Raw genomic sequence first — 25,067 nt, forward strand, 5'->3', positions numbered from 1 at the left:
TTGAAAAGTAAAGGGCCCCTTTCACTGGATTCTAAAGTGAATTCTTTTCTTTCCTGTGTTATAAAGTTGGTTATTTAAAATGGAAATTACCGTCAACTTATGCAGCTTAGACAGTGAATCCCTCTTTTATTCTTTATTTAATTCATTCAAAATGGATGTACATGTCTGTTATCTAGCAGTTGCTTGTTTTGTATACGGAACAGTTGTGAGCCGTACGGCGACCTTTGGGTGGGGGGTGGGCAGAAAAGATACAACTCCAGCCCCTGCTTATTTACAGTCAGTGGGGAGGACATGCCACCAAGTATAATTTAAGGTGGAACCTGGTGTGTCCCCCGAGACCTGAAGGGGTAAGAGCTGAGAGAGTTCAGAAGGGGCACAGGATACCTCTGCATAGATTTAGGCTTCATGGAGGGAGGTGGAAAATCAATTAGGGCTTGAGGAGTGGGCTTTAAATAGGGGGTGATGAGGTGAGGCCGTTCCATGACAAGAGAGCAGTGAAAACGCTCTGCATTCATTTGGCTAGAGTTGTTCTAGGAGTTATGGGAAGGCCAGGGTGGAGGTGGCCCATTGACAGCTATTCACATATCCTAAGCTGAAAGCCTCAAGCCCTTCCAATGCAGTCAGGTTGCTCTGAGTTAGCTTTTTCTTTCTGTTTCGATTTGACTTCACTCTGCCTTTAGGGCCCTCCTGGGAGCCCATTGCTTTTTTGAGCTGGAAGATACAGCAGCAGCTTTGTCTTACAGCTAAGCAAGGAGTCATAATTGCCAAGATGGCTAGTTTTCTGGACAATATTCGTGGGTAGTTTTTTGTCGCTCTGCACACCACGTAGGAGTGTGCTTGCGGGTAAATGTCTTTATACATGGAACCAGCTTTACTGGTCCAGAGGCTGTGTTACCTCCTGAGTCTTTAATGGAGCCAAGATCAACACTCTGGGGGATCCTGACTCCTGGTGGGTTTCTATGGTAATGACACCCTGACTCTTTTGTGCTATCTGCTAGACTCGCTTGGCTTGATGTGGAAACTTCCAAGAGATTGAAGGCATTAGAAGAATTAAAAGATGAAGAAATGGACAGAATGCAAAAACAGAGGTAACATCTGGAAGAGAGAAAGACAAAGCAGGCCTATAATACATCACCTAGCTTTTTTTTTTTTTTTTCCGCTTCTTAGGGCTGCACCTTCAGCATATGGAGGTTCCTAGGCTAGGGTCATGGCAACGCTGGATCCTTAACCCACTGATCGAGGCCAGGGACTGAGCGAGGCCAGGGATTGAACCCATATCCTCATGGATACTAGTCGGATTTGTTTCCACTGAGCCACAACAGGAACTCCTACACCACCTAGCTGTTTTCATAATACACTGAGATTGTTCAGTGGTGTTGTCACACTTCTCGTGTTTATTGGCCGTCTCCTTGTCTGAAGTACTTTGAAGTCACTTAAGCAGCCAGCAGCGGAACCCAGACCGGAGCCCCAGGGAGGGAGTCCTGGCTGGTTTGAGAGGAGTTGGGGTGACTCTTTGGTACTATCCTCTAGGCTCGATTGGCTGGACGCTGAAACTTCCAAAAGAACAAAGGAATTGAATGAACTCAAAAGTGAAGAAGTAGATAGGCTTCACAAACTGAGGTATGTCTTTGCTTCTGAGGAAGACGTCCGTGAACGCTCGCCTGTTCTAGTTGGTCTCCATTGTTTCACCACCAACCCGGACCGTTTGGGCCTAACCTCTCTAAAGTGCCTGTTGCAATGTGTCTCTTCAAGTCTTTTGCCCATTATTATTATTTTTTTTTAATTGTTGATTTTTAGGAGTTTTAAAAAATACTTTCTGGACTTTAGACCCTTGTCAGAATATGTACAGCAAGTATTTTCCCCCAGTGCTATGGCTTGCCTGTGTATTCTCTTAATGGTATCTTTTGATGACTAGAAAGAAGATTTAATTTTTTTTTTTTGTCTTTTTGCCTTTTTCTAGGGCCGCTCCTGCAGCATATGGAGGTTCCCAGGCTAGGGGTCTAATCAGAGCTGTAGCTGCTGGCCTACACCACAGCCACAGCAATGTGGGATCGGAGCCGTGTCTGCTACCTACACTGCAGCTCACGGCAACACCAGATCCTTAACCCACCGAGCAAGGCCAGGGATCGAACCCACAACCTCGTGGTTCCTAGTCAGATTCGTTAACCACTGTGCAACGACGGGAACTTCAAGAAGATTTAAATTTTGATTAAGGTCAACTTACCAGTTTTTCCATTTTACAGTTAGTCTTTTTTTGTGAACTAAGTAATCATTGCCAGTGCTAAAGTCTCAAAGCTAGTCTCTGTTCTCTTCTAAATGCTTAACAGTTTTAGTTTTCTCAGTCTGTGGTCCATTTTGAATTAATTTCTCTTTATGAGATGCTGATCAAGATTCATTGTTTTCCTAACGGGTATCTGGCTCTTCTGGCTCCTCTGATGAAAGGATGCTGGACCTTGAGCTTTACCCTAGGGTCACCTGGGTGGACTGTTTGCTAGGGACCCTCCCAGGGGTCTTTAGGTCTTTCCTTTGGGATGGGTCAAACCACCCAGAGATCCCAGAGAAGAGTCTTACCTTCTGCCCGGAAAGTAAGGACCTAGGTGCTGGTGTCCTAGGAGCTGGGTTGGGCTGAAAGGCTGTGAGGCTTTCCACTCAGCATTCATCATGCATGCGCAAGTCCCTTCTTCTCAGTGGGGCACCTGTGGTCTCTGGTCCAGAGGCCCCTCCAGAGAATGAGCAGGCCGACTTCTCTCAGAGCTGGAGGGAGGCAGGGTCCAGATGTGGAAGGAGGGAGCGGGACCCAGGGATCTAACTTCTCGAACACCATGTGACCCTTGTCCTCTGTATTTAAGCCCCTCCTCCCAGCTCACCCCAGGCCTAGGTGTACCTGGCGCTGCAGTCCTGTGCCTCTTTGGGCAGCAGCACAAATTGTGTAGCTCTCAGGCTTTCCTGTTACCAGCCAGTTCAGCTTTCTCTGATCCCTAAGTTACTTACCACTTTTGTCCTTCTTTACAGCACCATTTTCCCCCCTTGATTTGTGAGTTTAAATCTAATTCTATTATTGTGGGGTTTCAGAGAGAATAAAATTAGTTTTATTCGTTCAGTCTTTTGCCCTCTTAAGTTGTTTAAAGCCCATTATTCTTTCAAAATGGGCTCAGAGCCTAATACACGTATTCAGATGTTATCTCAGCGCTTGTCCTCAGAGTAGGGTTCAGGACTAATGGTGTTGCATCACCTGGAGCGTGCTGGAAATGCAGAATCTCAGGCCCCCTCAAACCAGCCGAACCAGAATCTGCTTTTATCGTGATCCCCAGGGATTGTATGGCCATGAAAACGAGAGAGGCCCCGTGATGTGGGTAGTCATGGATTTCCCTGCACATGGGTGGTAAGTAAATGTGCATGAGAGGGTATTTTCTTGCTTTGGATTTTACTTTTCAATCTCATTTCCCAATAGTGTTTCTGCCACCCAGTTAGCGGACAAAGTGGAGAAGGCAGTCCTGGAGCGTTTGAAGCCTCTCTTGGTCAAGGCCCAGGTAATGAGTTCATCCCACGTGCTTGCCTTTTGGAAGTTCTCGAATAGGAGCTGCTCCAGAGGTCACGCTGACCCTTTGTGAGGCTGAGCAACTGTCCAGCAGTTGCCCTGTGCTCTGTGGTGTGGGCACAGAGGGGCAGGGAGCCCTTTTGGGCACCCACACCACTGATGTGTCTACCATTGCGGGTGAGGGGTAAAGGTGGGGGGAGACAGGGAGTGTGCCACTTTTGGGAAAGGTGAGATTTTTAGTTCGAGGAATGAGTTTCAATTGCAATTTCTGTTTTTTTTTTTTCTTTTTCTAGGGCCACACCCACGGCATGTGGAGGTTCCCAGGCTAGGGGTCGAATTGGTGCTATAGCCGCCGGCCTACACCAGGGCCATAGAAACTCAGGATCCGAGCTGTGTCTGTTACCTACACCACAGCTCACAGCAATGCCGGATCCTTAACCCACTGAGCAAGGCCAGGAATCAAACCCACAACCTCATGGTTCCTAGTCGGATTCATTAACCACTGAGCCACGACGGGAACTCCCAATTTCCATTCTTAATCAAATGGATCTCTCAGTGATGTTAGTGTTCTGTTCGTTGCTTCCACACTAATCCTGTGCTCGCTCACTTCAGTGATTTGGAATGATTAGCTCAATTTTTCCAGAGGAGAGAGATGTTAGAACAACTTCTGCGCACAAGCCAGTACTTTCTTTGAGATGATATTTAGGGCGTCACCAGTAGGTGTGCCATTCTCCTCTAAGCAGCGAGCTGGATTCTATGGCCAGATCTTATAGAGCTGCCCTGTAAATGGAAGCATTTGTTTGTGTGGCAAGACGAGGCCACAGATGAGGACTGTAATCTTATGTGGAGTGAACGACATTTTGGGTCCCTAAAGAGGCCACTGAACTTCTGTATCTCTTGGTCTTAGAAATGTTAGGTTATCGTTAGAGTCCATGGATATCTCAGGACTGTAGAACTGAGAGGGCTCTCGGAGGCCCCATTGTCTAACTCCTTATTTTATCATTGAGGAAACTGGAACAGAGAGGTTGAGTAATTGCCTAAAAACACACAGCTACTCCGACTATGTTTACAAAGTTGAAGGAAGAACAGGGGCAGAGAGCCAAGATCAACACATGGTATTTATTTTCATGAAGACAAAGTGCTTTGAATTGCCCCAAAAAGCCTAATATAGCCAAAGCTGATGAACAGTTCCACACAGAAGTTATTCTGGGAGCAGAATTCATTTGGACTAACATGGGTTGTAAATTTTCATAATTCATGAGTGTGCTTGTCTCTTTTAATAGAGAGTCAATTCTTCTCTGGAAGCAGATTCTCATTTGAAGAATCAGCCATCAGTAAACGCAGCGACAGCCCGGCCTGCCGAGGAGGTGCGTGTTGTGAGGGGCTGGCATTCAGGGCTGACGCTGGTATTATTGCACGATAATGTTTTCCGTTATAAGGAAAAGCGATAGGCAGATTACTCTGCAAACGCTAGACTGTCCTACTCCAGAGTGGAGGTTATTTTTCATATTTGGCATGTTAATTTTTGTGGCACGTGTTTAATGTTATGACTTAGATGAGCCTTGCAAACAGCTCACAGACATTTTTTGTCAGCAGCTTTTCTCTTTCTTCCTGATGACCGAATGCGGGTACACTGCGTGACCCTGAATGTTGACGGCCTGCAGCTGAAGAATGGCTGCCCTCATTTCCTCTCATTCAGCCTCCTTTTGCTCATTACTGGCCTAATTTCCTTTATACTAAGGGCCGTCAGTTTATTGTTAGGCAAGCATATTTGAGTGCCTAATAAGGACCAGTATCTGGCCTGGCAGAGAGAAAAGGTGGCCCGGGAAGAAAAGATAACATTTGAGAAAAGTGAAAACACAGCATGTGGTGCCCCCCCCACCGCCCCCTGCGCTTCCTCCAGAGGACTTGCGTTCAGCGTCAGCGGGAATGTTCCTGCCCCGCGTGGGCTTGGGGCTGTGGAGGGAGGCGCAGCCTGCATCCAGTGGATCTTGAGGAGCTGGAGAGAAGTTAGCCCTGTCCATGCTCAGAGCCAGTAACGGGCAGAGCAGGTGAGATTTCAGAGTCAGAAGGAAGTTGGAGTGAAGCTCCACCAGCCCAACAACCTCAGGAACAGGAAGAAAGTCGATTTTGAGAGTGTATACCTATTCTGACTATTAAACAATTGTTTGGCTTTGGCATATTTCCGTAATTTTTGCGATTGTAATTTTATTGTACCAGTGTTTTGTGACTGAATTTCATGTGAGATAAGGCCTCTGAGACTGGAAGCTGAAAGCCTACGTGTAGCTCTGCAGACCAGGCGTGCTATGGCTTAGTGTTTTACATAAGCATAGCCACCAAATGATGCTTTTTTCCCCTGGTCAGTTAATGCGATTAATGTCTAATCTAGGGAGGCAACTCCATATGGCATTTCAGTGTGAAAGAAAAATGAAGTGATAAATGCTGTCAGTGAAGTATATATGTTTGAATATTACTAGGAATGATCAGCCTTGTATATAAGAATCATTCTGTAGGCATTAATTGGTCTTTAATACAAATTATTGAAAAAGCAAAGTAGCTGTATCCCATATTTAGTATTTTGGGCTGCTGTTAAATATCAGCATCATTGCAAAGAGATTCCCAGGCAGTATCATCAAGAGTCAGTATTTGTAGAAGTTCCCTCATGGCCTCAGCAGATTAAAGATCCGGCATTTTCACTGCTATGGCTCTGGTTACAGCTATGGCACAGGTTTGATCCCTGGCCCAGGAACTTGAGCATGTCAGGGAACTTGAGCGGCCAAAAAAAGAGACAGTGTTTATAAATAACTGAATAAAAACGAACCCAGTGATGTTGGCATGATGAAGTAAAGAGAGTTATTTTGCTGTGTTAACAGCCGTGGGACCTTGAACACAAATTCTCAGAATTCTCACCTCTAAAATGGAGACATTTGCTGCTCTGTACAAGTAAAATACAGCTCTCAGTACATTTACTTACAGAGGAAATGATCTCTGATACCAGAAAAACGTTCTTAGAAGGCATATAGATTTCTCTTGCTGCTATTGTCATTAATTGAACTTGCATTTCAAATAATTTTTCCAAAGTATATGAGGTTTTTTTTAATTAAAAGTTATACATGCACAAGGCTAAAAATTCACAAAATTCAGAGAGTATAATATAAACACCTAAACCTCTCCCTCCTTCCCCCTGCATAAATGGAAACTGTACGCTCTTCTGTACCCAGCTTCTTTCTTTATAGTATATTTTGGTAGTCTTTCCATATCAGCACACTGGGGACCTTCCTTATCTTATAGTATTCTTGATATTCCAGTCTTTATTAAAAATGAAAAATATTATACATACAAATACACACACATCTTTCTTAACTAGACCTTTATTATTGGTTTGTCGAGTATTTTTGGTAATTGTATTGGTTATTAACTGACTTTTATTTCTTTAATTTTGATTAAGCTTGGGCATTTCTTCATATATTGACTGGGCATTGATATATTTTCTTCTGTGAACCTTTAAAAGGTTTTTAAAGTTACTATGGTAGACATCGTTCATTTGTCTAACTTTGTGCCACATTCTAAGTTTCTGACATGCAAGTGCTCATGTAATCCTTACAACTCGGAAATGTAAGATTATTATTTCCATGTTGCACACCAGAGAACTGAGGCCCAGAGAGGCTGAGTAAACTTGCCCACGCTTGCAGCCGTGTGTCAGTGGGCAGAACCAGGATTTAGTTCCAGAAATGTCTCATTCCAGAGCCTGAGAAGATCTTGTCCCCAGCAGACATTCTTTGTAAAAGCTTCTTTTGGAGCAGACTCTAGACACATATTACAATCAAAAGAAGTACATACAATGCATGTGAAAATGCCTTTCGCAAGCTCTAAATGCGAGTGTAAAGAACACAAGGTCAAGAAAGGCCAGTAAAGCTCTTCCAGGTTAAAGGTAGGAAGTTTCAAGCAAAGATAAGAATCGTGAACTTCGTGATGTCATGAACAGATGTTTCTACAAAGCCCTGAACAGAAAGAGAACACAGTAGATACACCCTCTGGAGTACATGACGTGCACATTGGACGTTCTAAGCGTAGCGCAAGGAAGGTATTTGCTTTACCGACTGGTAAAGCAGGTGGGAATGATAATTTCCATGGGCAATAGTGGTATATAACTTAATTGATGCTGTGTTTAAATAGCTGGTAGAAATTCTTGCTGTTTACCGACTTAGGGGAGGTTAGATTTAGCGTCGAGGTTCTGCCCGTTGGATCACTACGTTTACTGTGATCAACCTTCATTTTAAGCTGTTTTTGTGTTGCCTTTGCATCCCTTCCCTTGTTTTGTAGGCTCCAGCTATTGACTGTGGACCCAGTAACATTCGTCAGCTGGATGACTTTTTGGACGATACTGCTCATGAGCTCTGGGCTGTGACTCACTCCAAGATCTTGGAGTCTGACACCTTGGCCACCTTGGGGGACAGCAGGGACAGCCCGTATCTGGAGACCATGATGCTCCGAATGGAGGAAATGGAAGTAAGGTCGGGGCTGCCAGCTCTGCTCGGCCCGTGGGGGCTGCCTTCTGCTGAGCACACCTCCCTCTCGTGCTTCTGAGGCTTAGAACTTTAGAGCCACCTGGTCCGGGGTTTAAATCCCAACTGGACCACCAGCCAAGGGAATGGCTTTGGTAAAGTCGCTTACCCTCTCTAATAAGTAGGGTGTATTTAAGGATCAAAGGAGATATGAAGCATCAACATACTACGTGACATGTGACTCATCATTGACGTGAGAGACGAAAACCCCTGGACCAGAGCCCAGTCCCACAAATGGGACCATCAGCTTCTGAATCCCTCAGCTTCTAAATGCTGCTCCATTGTCTCCTCTGTCCTGCTAGCTCCTGATCCCGGCACATCACAGATAACTCTACCTTCTTTAATTCCCATGATACTGTGTTAGAATGCTTTTCTCAGAAAATTTTAGACTTCAGACATTACCCACACCAACTCCTGGATTGTTCTGAGCAGGAAATTGAGCCACAATAAGGGAGTAAGTGATACGGCCAAGGTCATAAAAAAAATTCCCGCCGGAGCTGGGATGAGAATCCAGGTCTCCTGACTCCTGCTTCAGCATTTTTTTTTTTTTTTTTTTTTTTTTTGTTAACTCCACTGTGATTAAATCTCATTTTGGCTTAGCTGCTAGATAGAAACACTGTAGGTTTAGTTGGTTTGTGAAAATTTTAAAATGTGTAGTGTATCCTAGTCTTGTAACTGATTCCCCCCTTCGTGGGGATAACTGTCTAGACCCAAAGTGTCCACATTGGTAGTCTCTAGCCACCGGTGGCCATTTAAATATAAATTAATTAAGATTAAATATGTTACATTTCAGGTGGTCAATAGCTAGTGGCTAGTGTATTGGAAACGGCAAAAATAGAACATTTCCGTCATCATAGCAAGTTCTAGTGGGCAGTGCTGGTCTAGATTACATTAATTAGATTAATTGCTTCATTTTATTTTAACCTTCACCTCATGAACTGATCATTTCCTGGCCTGGGAGATGCTTGTTTCTGGCAATGCATCTATAGCAAAGGTCTGCTGTGCTGGCTCAGGTTTGTAATGAAACTTTTTTTTGCCACATTAAAATTAAACTTTTTTTTTTTTTTTTTTAAAGAAATACCAGGAGACAGTTCGCCAAAGATACAGTAAAATTGTATATACCGATCCTCATCTTTGGATGCAGGAAGAAAAAAAAGGTGAGTGTTCCCCCCACTTTCCCCCCCAACATTATCTTTTGAAAAATTTCAAACAGAAAAGTTTTAAAAAATTCTGCAGTAGACACCCATGTACCCATCTTCTAGATTCAATAATTAACATGTTGTATTTGCTTTATCATATGTCTGCTTGTCTTCTGTCCATCTGTCAATTCATCTTATTTTGGGATGCATTTCAAAGTAAGTTGCAGGCATCAGTACAGAGCATCATAAAATATCCCAATCTGTATATCAGCAACTAGCGTTTGATATGTATTTATGGCTCTTTTTCCTTTTGAGATAAAATTTACATATAATAAAATGCACAAATCTTCACTGTGTTATTCGATAGGTTTTAACAAATGGGCTTTCTTACCCAAACTCCTTTCAAAAGGGAGATTACCATCATGGCAGGAAGTTCCCTAGGGTCCTTCCCAATGAGCTTCCCGCCACCCAGGCAATCACTGTTTTTTGTTTTCTGTTTTAACCATGTATTAGTTTTGCCTGTTCTAGAATTTCATGTAAGCGGAATCATATGCCTATTTACTCTTTTGTCTAAGGCTTGTTTCATTTATCATGGTGTTTTGTAGGTCTATCTGTGGCCTGTTTCTTATTGCTGCTGTAACAGACTGTTTTTAGCATGTTAAAGCACAAATTTAGTCATTTAAAGCACGTTTATTCTCTTACAGTTCCCAGAGGTCAGAGGTCTGAAGCGAGTCTTAAAGGGCTAAAATCAAGATGTTGGTAGGGCTGGTTCCTTCTTCCAGCTTCTAAGGCTGCCTGCAATCCTTGGCTGGTGGCCGTGTTACTCCAGGCCACTTGTGTTATCCCACTGCCTCTTCCTCTTCTGTCATCAAGTCTTCCTCTGCCCGCCCACGAGGACATGTTGATCACATTTAGGGCCAGCCCAGTGACTCAGGTTACCCTCCCCATCTCTAGATCCTTAACTTAAAGTCCCTCTTGCCACAGAGGGCATAGTCACCGGTTCCAGGGATTGGAATGCGGACATCCTGGGGAGCCGTTGTTCATCCTGCCACACTTTGAATCAGTGTTCATCCCTTTTCATTGCTGAGTAGTACTCCATTGTACACATGTACCACATCTCATTTCTCCATTTGCCTGTGGTTATTTCTAGTTTTGATCTCTTAGAAATAAATCCACTGTGAGCATATTCATATACGGTCTTTCTATGGACCTAAGTTTTCATTTCTCTTGGATAAATACCTGAGTCGACTTGCCACGTTATGGGGTAGGTGTAAAAAAACCTGCCAAACCTTTCCCCAGAGTGGCCGTACCATTTTACACTCCCATCTGCACTGAGTTCCTCTTGCTGAAGATCCTTGCCAGCATTCGCGTTGTCAGTCTTTTTCACTGTAACCATTCCGGTGGGCATGTAGCGATATTGCTTTGTGGCTTTAATTTCATTTCCTTGGTGGATGATGTTTAGAACATTTTCAGTATTATTAGTCATTTGTCTATATTCCTTTGTGAAGTGTCTAAATCTTTTGTGTACTTAAAAAAACTGGGTTGTCTTTTTATTTTTGAGTTGTAGGAATTCTTTATGCATTCTGGGTACAAGTTCTTTGTCATATATGTACATATGTTATAGCTTTCCTGAGATATAATTCCCATACCATAAAACTCATGAAGCATTCAGTAGTTTTAGTACATTTGTAGAACTGTGCAGACGTCATTGCTGTCTAATTCCAGAGCATTGTCATCACCCTGTAAAGAAGCCCTGCATCCATCAGCAGTCACTCCCCGTTCCTCCCCTCGCCCCAGCAGCCGCTCATCTACTCAGATGCATGTTTGCAAATATTTTTCCCCCATCTGTAGCTCATGGATTTATTTCCTCAAATGTGTTTTATTATGAGCATACATTTAAAATTTTGATAAAATCTAACCTACATATTTTTCCTTGTATAGTCTTTGCTTTGTTTGATCTAATAAACCTTTGCCTGCCCGCAAGTCGAGAAGAGAGGCCTTTGTTTTCTTCTAGAAGCTCTGTGGTTTTAGCTTTTATGTGTAGGCCTATGAGCCATCTCGAATAAGGTTGGCCTGTGGTTTGAGGTAAGGTCGAGGTTCATCTTCCGCCAATGGATATGCATCTGTTCTTGCACCATTTGTTGAGGAGACTTTCACTTTTCTCTCCCACTTTTAAAAATTCCTACATGCGCATTTTGGCTGCAGTTGCTAGGCTACTATCACAATTGGGGCTGGGAAGTGTTACTCAAATTCTCTTTGACTCATGCTTATCAGCTACTACTTTACTCAAGAAAGGAGGAAAATAGAACATGGTTAAACATTACCTCTGAGGACATTTCTGTGCTCTGAGTATTAAGAGGAGTAAAGGAAATGGCGGGTCTGGAAGGTCTGCCCAGCAGCTTGGGTGTATGTACTGTTTGTAGAGTAGGAGTTTGGGGGATTGTTTTAGGGAAAGTATTCTCCGTGTCAAATTTTGGTAGCAAGGTGGGCCATCTGAGCACTAGGAGAATTCGTGCCGTTTGTTTTCTGTAATTTTTCAAGCTCTGTTCTTTGTTCGTGTTGTTCTCTCGTTCCTCCAGCCTTACTCCAGCTTCCGTTTTCATCCTCACTTGACGGTTGACCCATTCTTCAAGGGCCAGTGCACGTGATACTCCTTGTACAGTGCTTTTCCGGCTTTCTTGGACCAGAACTTGCTCCCTTCCCATGAACTCCATAGACTTCTGGCATCTCCTACCCCGTTAGAGCTCTTTGGGTGGCGGGGTGGGGGGGGCGCTTATCTCTTCCAACTGAGCCACAGGGTCTTTGAGGCCAGAGAGTTTTTTGTCTTATTCAGTTGTGTCCCAACTGCACCCACCAGGGACCTGGCACAAGGAGGTCCCTTCTCATCCTTGCTTAGTGGATCAGTGGGCGTTTCAGCATCTTTCCATGTGGAAGCAGAGGAAAGGGAAGTGTTGAAGGGCAACTGTTTCACTGATGGTTTGGCCATTGGCCACAGTTAGGTTGCATCATGCAGAAGACAGCCTTACCAAGGACTCACTGTTCTCTTTTTCAAGGACAATTTAAATTATTAGTCACTACCTCTGACTCTGCTAGAGTCTAAGTATGCATTTAAAGGGAGCTCTGTAGAGCACCAAGGAATGAAATGAATTTTTGGATTTTCCAGAATCATGAAATCGTCATAAGCACCCTCTGCTTCTGGTCATTGGGATTGTATGTTCAGATGCATCACAAAACCAAATTTAAAGTGATTTTTTAATTGGTCAGTGTCGAATCTGTATCTCTTATCCTCTCTTTTCTGAAATCAATTGAAAATTGATTGTACTCTGGGTAATATTTATAAAAACTGACTTAGGCAGTATTTCTGTTTGACAGTGAAAAATCACAAACATATAAACGTGAGTCAGAGAAAGTTGTTTGACTTACACTTGCTCCTTACCTAAGAGAAAGACAATTTTCTTTCTACATTTGAAATGCATTTCAAATGATAAATAATCCAAAACTCAAAAGAGCTGTCAAGCCTGCAAGGTATAGTTAATAAGGTAATGTTTTGACTGTCATCATGCAGATTTTTCCAGCAAAGCCCACAGACAAATTGAATCAGCTAATTAAGCATTCAGGTGTGAGTGGTTTTTTCCTTTTCCAGTAATCAAACCACTTAAAGGTTAAAAAACAAACCCAACTGCTTAAGACTCCTTGGGTGAAGGGCCGGAGCCTAATGGAACCTGGCTTTGCCTGGACCTCTTCAGGAAGTCTTCCTCAGAGCTGGCAGAAGCTTCTAGAGGACTTCCTTATTTCTTAACACTGACTCCTCATTGGTTTGTTTCTTGGTAACTTTCAAGTTGCCCTTTTCATTTTTCATTTGTTTGTTTTCTGGAATGCAAAAGTTTCCCGGGTCAGGGATCAGACCCACTCCACAGCAGCAACCCCAGCACAGCAGTGACATTGCTGGGTCCTTAATCTGCTGAGCCAACTGGGGAACTCCAAATTCACCCTTTTGTTTAAAACAAGGGCATTTCTCCCCCATTGCACTGCTAGCTAAACCCATCATGCTTAAGAGATGTGCCTGTGTCTTCCTCATAGGCCGCTGGCTGCTAGGACAGCTCTGAAAGGTACTCCAGCTTTTCTTTATATACCATCATTTTGTGCCTCTCTTTTTCTAGACCAAAACATCCCAGCAGTAAGTGAAAGGCCTCTTTCTCCTCATCCAATCAGGATCACAAAGACAGCAGCTCGCAAAGACCCCGACGTGAACATTGTATTGGAGAGGCCCTGCAACAGCACGTAAGTAGTCACAAGCCTGTGTGGTTTCGTTGGGTTTCATCGTAGTTGGTTGCCTTTGATGTTGTTAGATTCAACTTCAGTTACCATGAGGGAGATTCTTCTTTTGACCAAAGCCTTGCCTAGCTCCAAGGCGGCTCAGAAAACTAGTGTGTTTATAAGACGGGCTTTGAGTGTCTTGCATCCTAAGGAGCCTTTCAGTCACTTATGGTGGGTTATTACAATCAAAAAGCATCATATTTGGAGTTCCCATCTTGGCTCAGCAGAAACAAATCTGACTAGCATCCATGAGGACCCAGGTTCGATCCCCGGCCTCACTCAGTGGGTTGAGGATCCGGTATTGCCGAGAGTTGTGTTGTAGCTCACAGACGTGGCTCAGTTCTGGTGTTGCTGTGGCTCTGGCATAGGCCGGTGGCTACAGCTCCGATTTGACCCCTAGCCTGGGAACCTTCATATGGTGCGGGTGCTGCCCTACAAAGACCAAAAAAAAAAAAAAAAGAAAGAAAAAAAGAACACATTGAATTGGCAGAGGTGGGTTATGCAGATGATCACTGCAAGATTTGCAGGACAGAAGTTCCTCCTGTGTGGAGGGTTAGTCTGGTGTAAAGGGAAAATGGTGACAGGTGACAGGACATTGAGTTTTGTTCCCCGTGAAGAAGGAAGACAGAGGGAAACCTTATCAGACTGTCGGGGTGAGTTTATAGTGGACTCCCCCCCCCACTTGCAGATGCTTTTGAATGCTCTCATCATTTTTGTTTGCTCTCAGTTCCCTGGATGAAAGTGTGGGAACAGAAGAGAGATCGGAGAAAAGAGAGGCTCCCCTTCTCTCCCTTTCAGAAGACTCTCTGCAGAGGGAGGGCCGGGTGGCCCTCTCTGTCCCGCCGGGCATGTGGCGCAGCATCGGTGACTACTGCAGCCGCTTTGAGCACTACCTCCGGGTGGTGGCACACGAGGCCGTGGGCGCCTTCAACCCCTGGCTGATAGCTGAAAGGTCAGTAGAAGGTCATGCACCTCTGGTCAGGACCAGGGGCCCCCTGTTAACTTAGCGAGGCTGCAGACGGGACTGGCCAAGGTCCCAGGCCAGGCTTTTGCCCTGGGCTTCCAGTGGGTGCTTTGGGGCTAGCGAATGGGCTTTCTCTGCCACCTGCCTTGCTTCAGGGGGAGGAGATGGTGAAGCAGCACCGGCGATGCCGCCTGAAGGAGCAGCCTCCTCTCCTTAGGCTGGTGGGCTCCGGCATCAGAGAACACGAATTAGGACCAGGCAGGAGAAGGTTAGGACTAGAGATCTTCGGTCACACAAGATCGGTTGCACGGTCAGGGGGCTTCACCTTCTGGGGCTGCCTCCCTGGGGAAGGGGAGTTTGTGGAGTCAGGAAGCAGTCCCACTGCTGCTAAACATTTGAAGAGTGGCTAGCCTTCTTTTATGTGAATAATTAATTGAAAGATACAGGTAAATCCATTTTTAAAAAATAGCACCCAGGAGTTCCCACTGTGGCACAGAGGGTTAAGAGTTTGACTGTGGTGGCTTAGGTCACTCCAGGCACGCGGGTTTGATCCTGGCTTGGAACAAGGGGGTTAAAAGACCTGGTGTTGCCGCAGCTGCAACCTAGGTCACAGCTGTGGCTCAGATTCAATCCCTAGCTTGGAAACTTCCATATGCCGTGAGTGCAGCCATAAAGTTATTAGAAAATAAAATAAAATAAGGCCCCAATTTAAATTCCTCATGAGTATCACTTTGTTATAAACATTCAGATAAGTTTCACCATTGAGCCAAGCTCAGTGATAACTCTGATTACATTTCTTTCTTGAACAAGTTTCAGACCTATTCCAGAAGCACATAATTGAAGTTTGATTTGCTTATTCTTTTGCATGTTTATTAACGCTCACCTTGTACTAGCCAACTCCTCTCAGCGTAGTTTTCCTTGTGACCAGTTATGTTGGTTAATCTCTGTTTCTTGCCTCCACCCGCACTTTTTCTCCTGAGACGCTCTTTCCTTCCACCCCGGTCTGGCGCAGCCGCCTTCTCCATCTGCAGTGTGGCTCCTGTCCTGGGACTTTGCCGTCATCCCCTCCCTCGGGGGAGCATCTCCCTCCTCGGTTAGGGTCCTCGTTTTCTTTTTTTTTTTTTTTTTTTTTGTCTTTTTGCTATTTCTTTGGGCCGCTTCCGCGGCATATGGAGGTTCCCAGGCTAGGGGTCGAATCGGAGCTGTAGCCGCCGGCCTACGCCAGAGCCACAGCAACGCGGGATCCGAGCCGCGTCTGCAACCTACACTACAGCTCACGGCAACGCCAGATCCTCGACCCACTGAGCAAGGGCAGGGATCGAACCCGCAACCTCATGGTTCCTAGTCGGATTCGTTAACCACTGCGCCACAACGGGAACTCCCTCGTTTTCTATATGTACGTATTTTCCTTTTTCTCGATTTACTCTTGCTTTGACGGAGCCTGTCTTGCTTTGTGTAGTAGAGGACATTTCTTGAGACTTGCATGCTTAAAAGTGTCTTTATCTTCATACTTTTCCGCAGACTGTATCTTCCCTCTCTTGTGGGGGCGAGGGAGGGATCGGCTTGTCACTTAGCTGTCCGGAGCCACGGTGGGGACTTAGCAGTCTAACTCCTCACTCCGTGTCCTCATCGCCTCCCCAGGACCTCGTTCCCTCCATGGTTCCCAGTCCTCTTACTTCCAGAGCCTTGATGCTGGTTTTGTTTTTCCTTGGCATCTCCCTCTGCACATCTTATGCGTGCAGCTTCCTTTGTATTTCCTCGGTACTGTTCAGTCAGTTTTGATTTTTTCATGTGCTATTTATCTTCCGAAAACATTGGGCCTTTTAAAATCTGCTTTTGTCTTTTTCTCCTTGTAGATTCATGTACTTACTCATCTGTTTCCTTTTATTTTGGTGTGCTTAGGGGTAGGACCAGAGCTCTCAGGTATGCTCAGTCCCTCATGTTTAGCCCAAAGTCTTGAGACTTCCCTTCAAAGCATGAGATGCATTGTGCTGGTTGAGGTGCACATTTGTTTTCTGGGGAGGAGGGTAGGTAAACTTGAGTTTACACACATGCTCGTATTTGCCCAGAATGTGTCTAGATTGGTTTGACTAACTGGCCTACTGGGAATCCAAAAAAAGCCAAGGAAGGGAGGCTGTTCTTGTGTGTTCTTACCATCTGATTAGCAATACATTTTGTTCATGGTTGCTTTGTAGCTGTAGGGAAAAGCTCTCTAGCCTACAAGGAATAATAGGCTAAGACGTAGAGGATGTAGCTGTTAAAGTATGCCTGGACCTCACGAATGTTCTCGCCTGTCCTTGACCCTCGAATAATAGCACATCTGAACATTCTAGCTCTGTTTTGGATCTCTCCTGTTTTGCTTCTTCTTTGAGTGTTCCAAAAATGAGAATTATGCTGATCAGGTCTTGAAAAAGCATCCAAAAAACAGTTGACTTCATCTGATAGTCTCTTGGGTGAGGGAGAAATAAGCTGAATTTTCCTTTCTTCTAATGTCTCCATTCCTCCTTCTACCTGAAGAGAAGTACTGTCCTGGTGATCCAGAGGGGTAGATGGTACAAACTGGATATAAATAAAAGGATGATTGTGAAAGGAGAGACCTAGGTACTGCTTTTAAAGAAAGCAAACTCTTGAGAATTTCTAGCGTGAAGAACAAATGAGGAGCCGTCTGGTCGCGAAGGAGCGTGTGAAGGCCTGGCGATCACCTCTGCTCCCTGCATCTCCGTCCCGCTGTGTGTCCCCCAGAGACCAAATAAAAGGCACGAAACCATAAACGACAGCAAACACGAAACAGCGAGGAGACTTTGGAAGCCAGGAAGCAGTTAGACAAATGGCAAATGACTTAGCAGAACAGAGAGAGCCAAGTGCCTAATGAGAGCGGAGCCAAGAGCCAAGGTGCTTTGTGCAGAAGAGCCTTAGAAGACTGAGGAATGAGAAGCACTGGGTGCTTGCAAAGAGGCATGGGTGCAGGGGAGTCCGAAAGCAAGAGGCTGATTTGAAATTCTCTTTCTTGAATGTAGCCCGCATTTGCCAGCAACACTGAAGGCTATAAAACAGAGAAAACATCTGAATAATAGGAGTTGCAGAATGTGAGGGGGAAGGAGGAGTGGAACGTTATTGAAGAAATATGTGAGAAAAATTCCCAGAGGGCTGTTAGTCTCTAGAATGAAAGGGTTCACCAGTTGTCCCCTGCAAATGAGTGAGTGAATAAATGAATAAATAAATAGAACAGAACACATCATGGCACGTCATTGTGCACAGGAACTGTGGGCATCCCAGTGTAAGGAGGAGATGACAGAAGGTTCCAGAGAGTTAAAACTGAGCACCTTCAAAAAATTAGAAAAGAGAAGGGCGTGTTGTTGTTAGCAACAGCCCTGCTGGAAGACATTAAATGAACAAATTTCCAAAATTTATCCCAAAACTCCGCACGCGCAGCTAAATTAGTGATTAAATAAGAGTAGCATAAAGACAGTTTAAGGCATGCAATGTGTCCAAAAATGCAGTTGCATGGGAAGGCGCTCTTTCTTAGTAAGCTACCGGAGGGCGTGTGCCACCAGTACGAGGGTGCTGGAAAGAGGAAGGCAGGATTTAGGAAACTTAAGACTCCAACATGGAACTTCCAGAAGGATGGCAAAAGCTATTCTAAGAGAATGTTTCAGTGAGCATGGGCAGCAGCCGGTCTAGTTGGGAGTAGAACAGAGGGCTCCAGAAGGAACGGTTTCCAGCTTGGAGGCCGGGTGGGGAATGTTAAAGAGGGCAGGTATGTTAGCCAGTGTGTCTGGATGTGTTGGTAGCACCTTTGTATTTCTCTCATGGTTTGGGGGTGAATTCGTGATAAGAATATGGAAAGTAAAGCAAGCAGGAAAACAGGGGAATCACTTCTGCTGCTGGTAATGAGGCACTTGGTAATTTGGACCACATCTCCCACTGAGAATAACTGAGATTTAAAATAAAACATATAGGAATTCCTGTGGTGGCTCAGCAGGTTAGGAACTCAACTAGTGTCCATGAGGACACAGGTTCCATTCCTGGCCTTGCTCAGTGGGTTAAGGATCTGGCGTTGCCATGTGGTGTACATCACAGACGTGGCTCGGATCTCAAGTTGCTGTGGCTGTGGTGTAGGCTACAGCTCCGATTCAGCCTCTAACCTAGGAACTTCCACATGCCGCAGATGCAGCCCTAAAAAGCAAAAATAAATAAGAAAGAACATGTGCTTGAAGGCACCAGGAAGTTAACTAGATAATGAAGAATAACTAGGCTAGGATCCTGGAAAAGACAGAGACCCAGAGAAGTTAGCCCTTGTCTGGCACTGGATTTTCAGTTCTGGAGGCAAAATGAGTGGCATTTTCCATGGCCTCTTCAGGTCAGAGGACAGAGGTGGGAATTCAGCGCTTGCCAAGGGTAGGGAGCTGGTCCGGTGAACTTTGCTCACTTCTGATTGGGACCCCGAAATACGGATGACAGGGATGCCCTCTCAGGACTCCACTCAGCTCCACGTCATCTCACTTCCTGAGATTGCATTGAAGCGATTCTAAATTGTTGCTCCAGGCACCAGGAAGAAGCAAACTTAACTTTCTTCTGAAGTTATAGAACATCATCTTAAGATTTAAATTATTTCGGAGTTCCCGTCGTGGCGCAGTGGTTAACGAATCCGACTGGGAACCATGAAGTTTCGGGTTCGGTCCCTGCTCTTGCTCAGTGGGTTAACGATCCAGCGTTGCCGTGAGCTGTGGTGTAGGTTGCAGACGCGGCTCGGATCCTGCGTTGCTGTGGCTCTGGCTGTAGGCTGGTGGCTACAGCTCCGATTCGACCCCTAGCCTGGGAACCTCCATATGCCGCGGGAGCGGCCCAAGAAATAGCAACAACAACAAAAGACAAAAAAAAAAAAGAAAGAAAGATTTAAATTATTTCTACAGTTTTCAAAGTCAGTGTCTGGTATATGGTAAAAAAGCAAGGCAACAGAGAGAGATGGCAATAGCAAGATGCAGCCCACAACAGCTCACATATTAGAGTCATCAGAATGGACACTAGAATAACTGCCTACCATGTACATAGAGAGAAAAGACACAATTTAGAATTTTGGTAGAGAACTGGGAAGTAAACCAAATCCACGTGAACATTCTAGAACTGAAAAATATAATTTCTGAAATGAGCAATTCATTGGATGGGCATAATAGTAAATTAGACTCATCAAAAGAAAAATTAGAGACTTGGGACAGAAGAAAATGTCCAGGGTGGTGCTTGGAGACACACAAAAAAGGATGAAAGTAAGAGGGGATGAGGGGCACGGAGGATAAAGGGACACGGTCTAATGTACATGTGGCTAGAGTCCCAGAGGGCGAGGGAGCGAGAGAACGGGTCAGAAACAATACCCACAGAGATAAAGGCTGGCTTCCAAGTGACAGAAGGTATCCAGACATAGATTCAAGAAGCTCTAAAGGCTCCAAGCAGGAAAAATAAAAGAAATCCATACACAGCATATCGTAGTATTGTTGGAAAATGAAAGACAAAGAGAACGTCTTAAAACCAGCCAGAGGAAGAAAAAAGAAACACAAACAGTGGAAGCTGGATGACCTGGCGTCTCTTTTAAAGTTCTACAAGAGGAAGTTAGCAATCTGGATCTAAGCCCAGTGAAATGTATTTCAGGAAGGAAGGCAATGAAGATTCCAGACAAAGCTGAGAAAATTTATTACCAATAGACCTTCACGATAGATACTATTAAAAGGGTATATTTTTCAGGCAGCGCAAAAACAGTCACAGATGAAAGGTCGGAAGTACATAGGAAGGCATGAATTAAGAAATAGAGTATGGAGTGCCCATCACGGCTCAGTGGTTAACAAATCCGACTAGAACCATGAGGTTGTGGGTTCGATCCCTGGCCTTACTCAGTGGGTTAAGGATCCGGTGTTGCCGTGAGCTGTAGTGTAGGTTGCAGATGCCGCTCAGATCCCGAGTTGCTGTGGCTGTGATGTAGACCGGCGGCTACAGCTCCAATTAGACCCCTAGCCTGGGCACCTCCATGTGCTGTGGGAGCAGCCCTAGGAAAGGCAAAAAGACAAAAAAGAAAGAAAGAAAGAAAAAGACAGTATGAAGGTAAATGAATGTTGACTATACAAAACAAGGAACTGATGTCTTATGGGTGTGTGTGGATATATATATATATATATGTGTGTGTGTATCTGAAATACACGATAACAATAGCATATGTGAGAAGAGGATAAAATAGTGTTCTAAGGTCCTTTCATTGTCTGGGAAAATGGTAAGAATATCATTGTTATACTTGAAGTATCCTAAGTAGTATGTAACATCCAAGTTAATAGTGAGGACAGAGTGTAATTTTTTTAAAAAGTCCCAAAATCCTAAAAAAGGCAGAAAAGAAGAACAAATAGGAAATAGAACATACCTCGTATTGTAGTAGTAGAAGCTCAAATATATCAGAAATACATTAAATGAAAAAGAACAATACACACCCATTAAAAGGCAAGCGATTGTCAGATTAGCCACAGAAGGACAGCTGGGACAGGAGTGGCGGAGAAGGAGTAGAGGGGGCGGGACGCTTCTCTTCATTTACTTCTTTGGTATAATTCTGACTTTTTAGAATCATGTTGATGTTGCCTATACCTCCCTCCCAACCACCAAGGATCCGAGGGCGGGGGAGTGTGACCCTAAATTGAAATACAAAAAGAAACAGGAAACTAACTGTATTTCTAAGAAATAACCACACTACAGGGATACATACAGAGAAGAACTAGTCCAAGTCGCCTTTGAATGCAGTATTTTGACCCTGTACCCTCTGGCTAAAGACAGAAAGACTGTAAACACGTATGAGCTTTAGTAGGTAGATTTCTTTCACCCAGCAGCTTGGGTTAACAATTCTAAGATGATTTTCTCTATGTTTTAGGATTGATTGAATATACGTAAGTATATTGTGAATAATGAGAGCCAGGTTTCTGGGGTGAGGCTAGAATGAGTCTCCTGTTTTGAAGTAGGATGGGGGGTATTATGAAGTTGTGGTTTTTGATACAGACATGAGGGTCTCATGTGTCTGTCTCTCTGTCTGAGTCTTTTCTGCTGAGAGCATTTAGAAGCAGGGGCACACTTAGTACCCAGGGTTTGGTTTCTAAATACTCTTCTTCATGAAGAGGTACCAGGACTCCTTGGAGAAATGGCTGACTCCAGGACCCGGGCTGGGAAAATGTAAGATGAGCCTGAAACATCATCTTGCCAGAAAGGAAGTGTTCAGAGAATGATGGGGACGTGTCAAGAGGACCTGGGAGCTGGTGTGAAGGGGCTCCTGCTGGCCAGTCTGTGGTACTTTGAGTATCAAACTCAGTAATAGTAGAAACAGATTAAAAAGAATTGAATAAAATAAGACTCTATAAGGCCAAGCAATAGAATGAATGAACGAATGAAATACATAAATAAGTACAGTCAAGGAGAAGGGAAAGCTCCTCCGTGTGGGCTGGCCAGGAAAGGACAGGGAACGATGGGATTACAAAATCAGTGTCGGCAGCCCTGTGATAATTGATGCAGCAAGTTCGATGAGACCAGGATATGTACATAGTCTCAAAGTATCTCCCCGCCATGTATGTATGACTTACAAAGAGGCAGTCTCACCCGGACCAGGGAGAAGCCTGGCAGATGTCGCCGTAACCAAGGGGTCACAGTTAGCACTCATCATGGTGAGATCAATGGATGCACGGAGGGGACGCAGTATCCCTTCTGGACGTTTGATCCTAAAATGCAGAACCTGAACCTGACCATGCGGAAACATTGGATAAACCCAAAGTGAGGGACCTCTTAAAAAAAAAAAAAGACCTTAACTCGTCGAAAAATATTACAGTCATGAAAGACGAAGACTGAAGAACGACTCCAGGTGAAAAATAGACTAAAGAGATGTGACCACCGACTGCAGCGTGGGATCCTGCGCGGGATCCTGGTGCAGAGAAGGTTTACTCTTAAAGGACACTTTTTGGACAGTTAGCCAAAATTTGGGAAAGGCCTGTAGGTAAGACTAGATCAGTGTAGTATATCGGTGTTTTATAACTGCGTCAGGGACATTGATGAGAACGCCCTTGTTCTTAGGACGTGGACACTGACGTGCGCCTGAGGGACATCAAGTCTGCGACTTACTTGGTTTGGGGAAGATGCGTTGGGTGTGCGTGTGGAGAGGGAAACGTGGAGTTTCCTGCCCCGTCCCTTAGAGAAAGGACACGACCCAGCCTCGCTTGTCGGGCAAGTGGACAGCTGTGGGAGGTGGATCTGCAGCGGGGCTGGGTTGCAGCTGGTTGGTGTCCGGTCACCTCTGGTTTCAGCCGTCCCACGGGTGAGGGCCCCTCCCTCTAGCCCGACTTTGGGGCCTGTGAGCCCCGCCATCTTGTTATCCAGGAAAGCAAGGCCTCTCACCTCGCTGGTCTTGTGTCAAAGTATCTTGGCTCTTCTTGGCCTTTGCAGTTTCCATTTAAATCTCAGGAGGCGCTTGGTAAGTTCTTCAGCTGAGTGACAGAGTGGCTCCCATACTTGGCCGTGCGTACCTTTAGCTGTGTTGTTTGTCTTCCAGCTTTTCAGACGAGCTGGTAGATGAAGCCCTGGGGGCCGTGGCTGCTGAACTTCAGGATGTGTGTGAAGATTATGCAGAAGCCGTGTTCACCTCAGAATTCTTGGAGGCGGCTACATAAAGGCTGTCCCAGGCGGGGCCCCTCTTGCCACACTGACTGGAGAAGGGACGGCCCCACCCTTCATTTTAGCCCCAGGCCATCGTTGTCCTCAGCTGCCCATCCAGGCCCAGAAAGCGCTGCTCACTCAAAGGAAGGACATGCCAGTGAGGTCGTCTCCTCACTGTCAGAGCCCTGGTTCTGGTGGTTTATGGTGGAATGTGTTATACTCATCAGTGCCCAGGAAATGTGAATCGGTTATGACAATGTAATACCTTCTGAATGTATGATTTTCCTACTGAGATACCCTGTCCACTCCACTGGCTCTGTTTGGTGGCCAGAATATGTTGAAAGGTAATGCATAGTCTGTTCTACACAGGGAGTCCAGTTGCCGTTGCCCCGCAGGTGGCACGGATGCCCGCCCAGGCGCAGCTGCTCCCCGGTCCTGTCACCTGGCCCGCGTTTCCCTCTTTGTCAGTTTCCTCTCAGGATGCCCATCATCCTGGGCTGCAGGCGCGTGTCCAGCACGGGGCTTCGTTATGTTGCCAACCTCTGCTCTGACGTTAAACCTGGAAGCCACCAGTTAATAGTGCACAACAATAAACACACTTCTCTAATTCTCAGTTCCTAGGTGCTTCTTCATAGTCTCAGCTCCTCAGGGCTTTTATTGCTGTGGGTTGACCTAGTCTGAAAAATTCAGTCTGGATTCAGAGGAGGTTGGAGGACATCAGGAGAGGGCCAGCCTTCTCCAGGGCCCGTTTGGAGGTTCAGGGCTCACTTTCCTCTCGGCTGAGGTCAGAAGCTTCACCAAAAAGGAGCCTGTGTGGGAGGAGAGAACAGACCTGGCCGGTGTGAAGACCGCGGGGAGGGAGGAAGAAGGAACCTGAATTCAGAAGAAGAGGGTATAAAACAAGACCACTACCCGGAAGAAGTTTCCCTGGCGTTTTTGCCTGAGGCTTTGGCGGAGGACGTGTGGAGAGCGAGTGACGTGTGAGGTGCCCCACGGAATAATGTGAAGCTTTTTATAGCACCTACAGTCTTGTCATCTGGGGTTTTTCTCTGAAGTGCAAGTATTTCAGGTGATAACTTAAGATGCTTGATCACGCTTTCTTGTGCAAAATTGATTTTTGTTTAATGTTAATGCTTTCCTGCTTAATTTTATACAACCTCAGAATTTAAAAGACTTCAAGGGAAATTAAAGGTCTTTAATTTAAGGAGTTACGTATGTACACTTGAATTGTCAGGAGTGTCTGTCATTGATAACAATTTGTGTGGCAGTTTTTACTGTGCTGATTTTTTTTTTTTGTAATAAACTCAATATTTTAAAGTATGTACATGTCTGTTGGAAATAATTTGCATCTCCTTTTCATTTTCCAGGCAGAGTGAAATGTGATTTACAGAAACCACTAAGAATGCGTTTATATTTGATACGAGTGTAGTGGATTATTTGCCACCCCTCACCCCACAGAAGGAAATAAATGATAATAAAAGCTAACTGTTACTGAGCACATGCTATGTCCCAGGCTTAGCTTTGAACGCTTTCCCTGTATTAATTTATTTAATCCTCATATCTGTGTGAGGTGGATACTATGATTATTCCCATTTTACAGATGACTCAAATGAGGCACAGAAAGGGGAGGTAGCTTGACCAAACAAGCCTATATTCAGCAGCGCCGTGGCCATGGAGTCACTTGCTCCCATAGAGGTGGCTGTCGAAGTTCTGTGAGTTCCCCCACTCGCATCCTCCTGCCTCTTGCTGTCCCCGCACAGCATGTCCTGGACACCGCTGTCCAGAGCAGGCCTTTCCTCAGCACCTCGTATCTGCTGAAGAGTCAAATCCAGACTCCTTTGCTTTGTTCGTGGATCTTTGCAGTTTCTCTCCTGTTCCTCCTT

The 25,067-nt window shown here is 45.0% G+C and overlaps 1 protein-coding gene across 4 annotated transcripts in view; it reads left to right on the forward strand.

Annotated features, from left to right (window-relative positions):
* KIAA0753 (KIAA0753 ortholog) overlaps positions 1-24,669 on the forward strand; it is a 56,030-nt gene extending 31,361 nt beyond the window's left edge. For 3 of the 4 annotated variants that reach the window (XM_003131876.4, XM_005669142.2, XM_005669141.3), the window contains exons 11-19: positions 999-1,088; positions 1,531-1,620; positions 3,452-3,530; positions 4,822-4,905; positions 7,862-8,047; positions 9,179-9,260; positions 13,403-13,523; positions 14,287-14,511; positions 23,081-24,669. In XM_003131876.4, coding sequence (XP_003131924.3) covers positions 999-1,088; positions 1,531-1,620; positions 3,452-3,530; positions 4,822-4,905; positions 7,862-8,047; positions 9,179-9,260; positions 13,403-13,523; positions 14,287-14,511; positions 23,081-23,198 — 1,075 coding nt within the window. In that variant the 3' untranslated portion in view covers positions 23,199-24,669. The remainder of the gene's footprint in view (positions 1-998; positions 1,089-1,530; positions 1,621-3,451; positions 3,531-4,821; positions 4,906-7,861; positions 8,048-9,178; positions 9,261-13,402; positions 13,524-14,286; positions 14,512-23,080) is intronic. The other variant, XM_021067711.1, reaches the window with a different exon arrangement.

Source organism: Sus scrofa, chromosome 12, assembly GCF_000003025.6.
Source record: "Sus scrofa isolate TJ Tabasco breed Duroc chromosome 12, Sscrofa11.1, whole genome shotgun sequence".
Lineage (NCBI taxonomy): Eukaryota > Metazoa > Chordata > Mammalia > Artiodactyla > Suidae > Sus > Sus scrofa.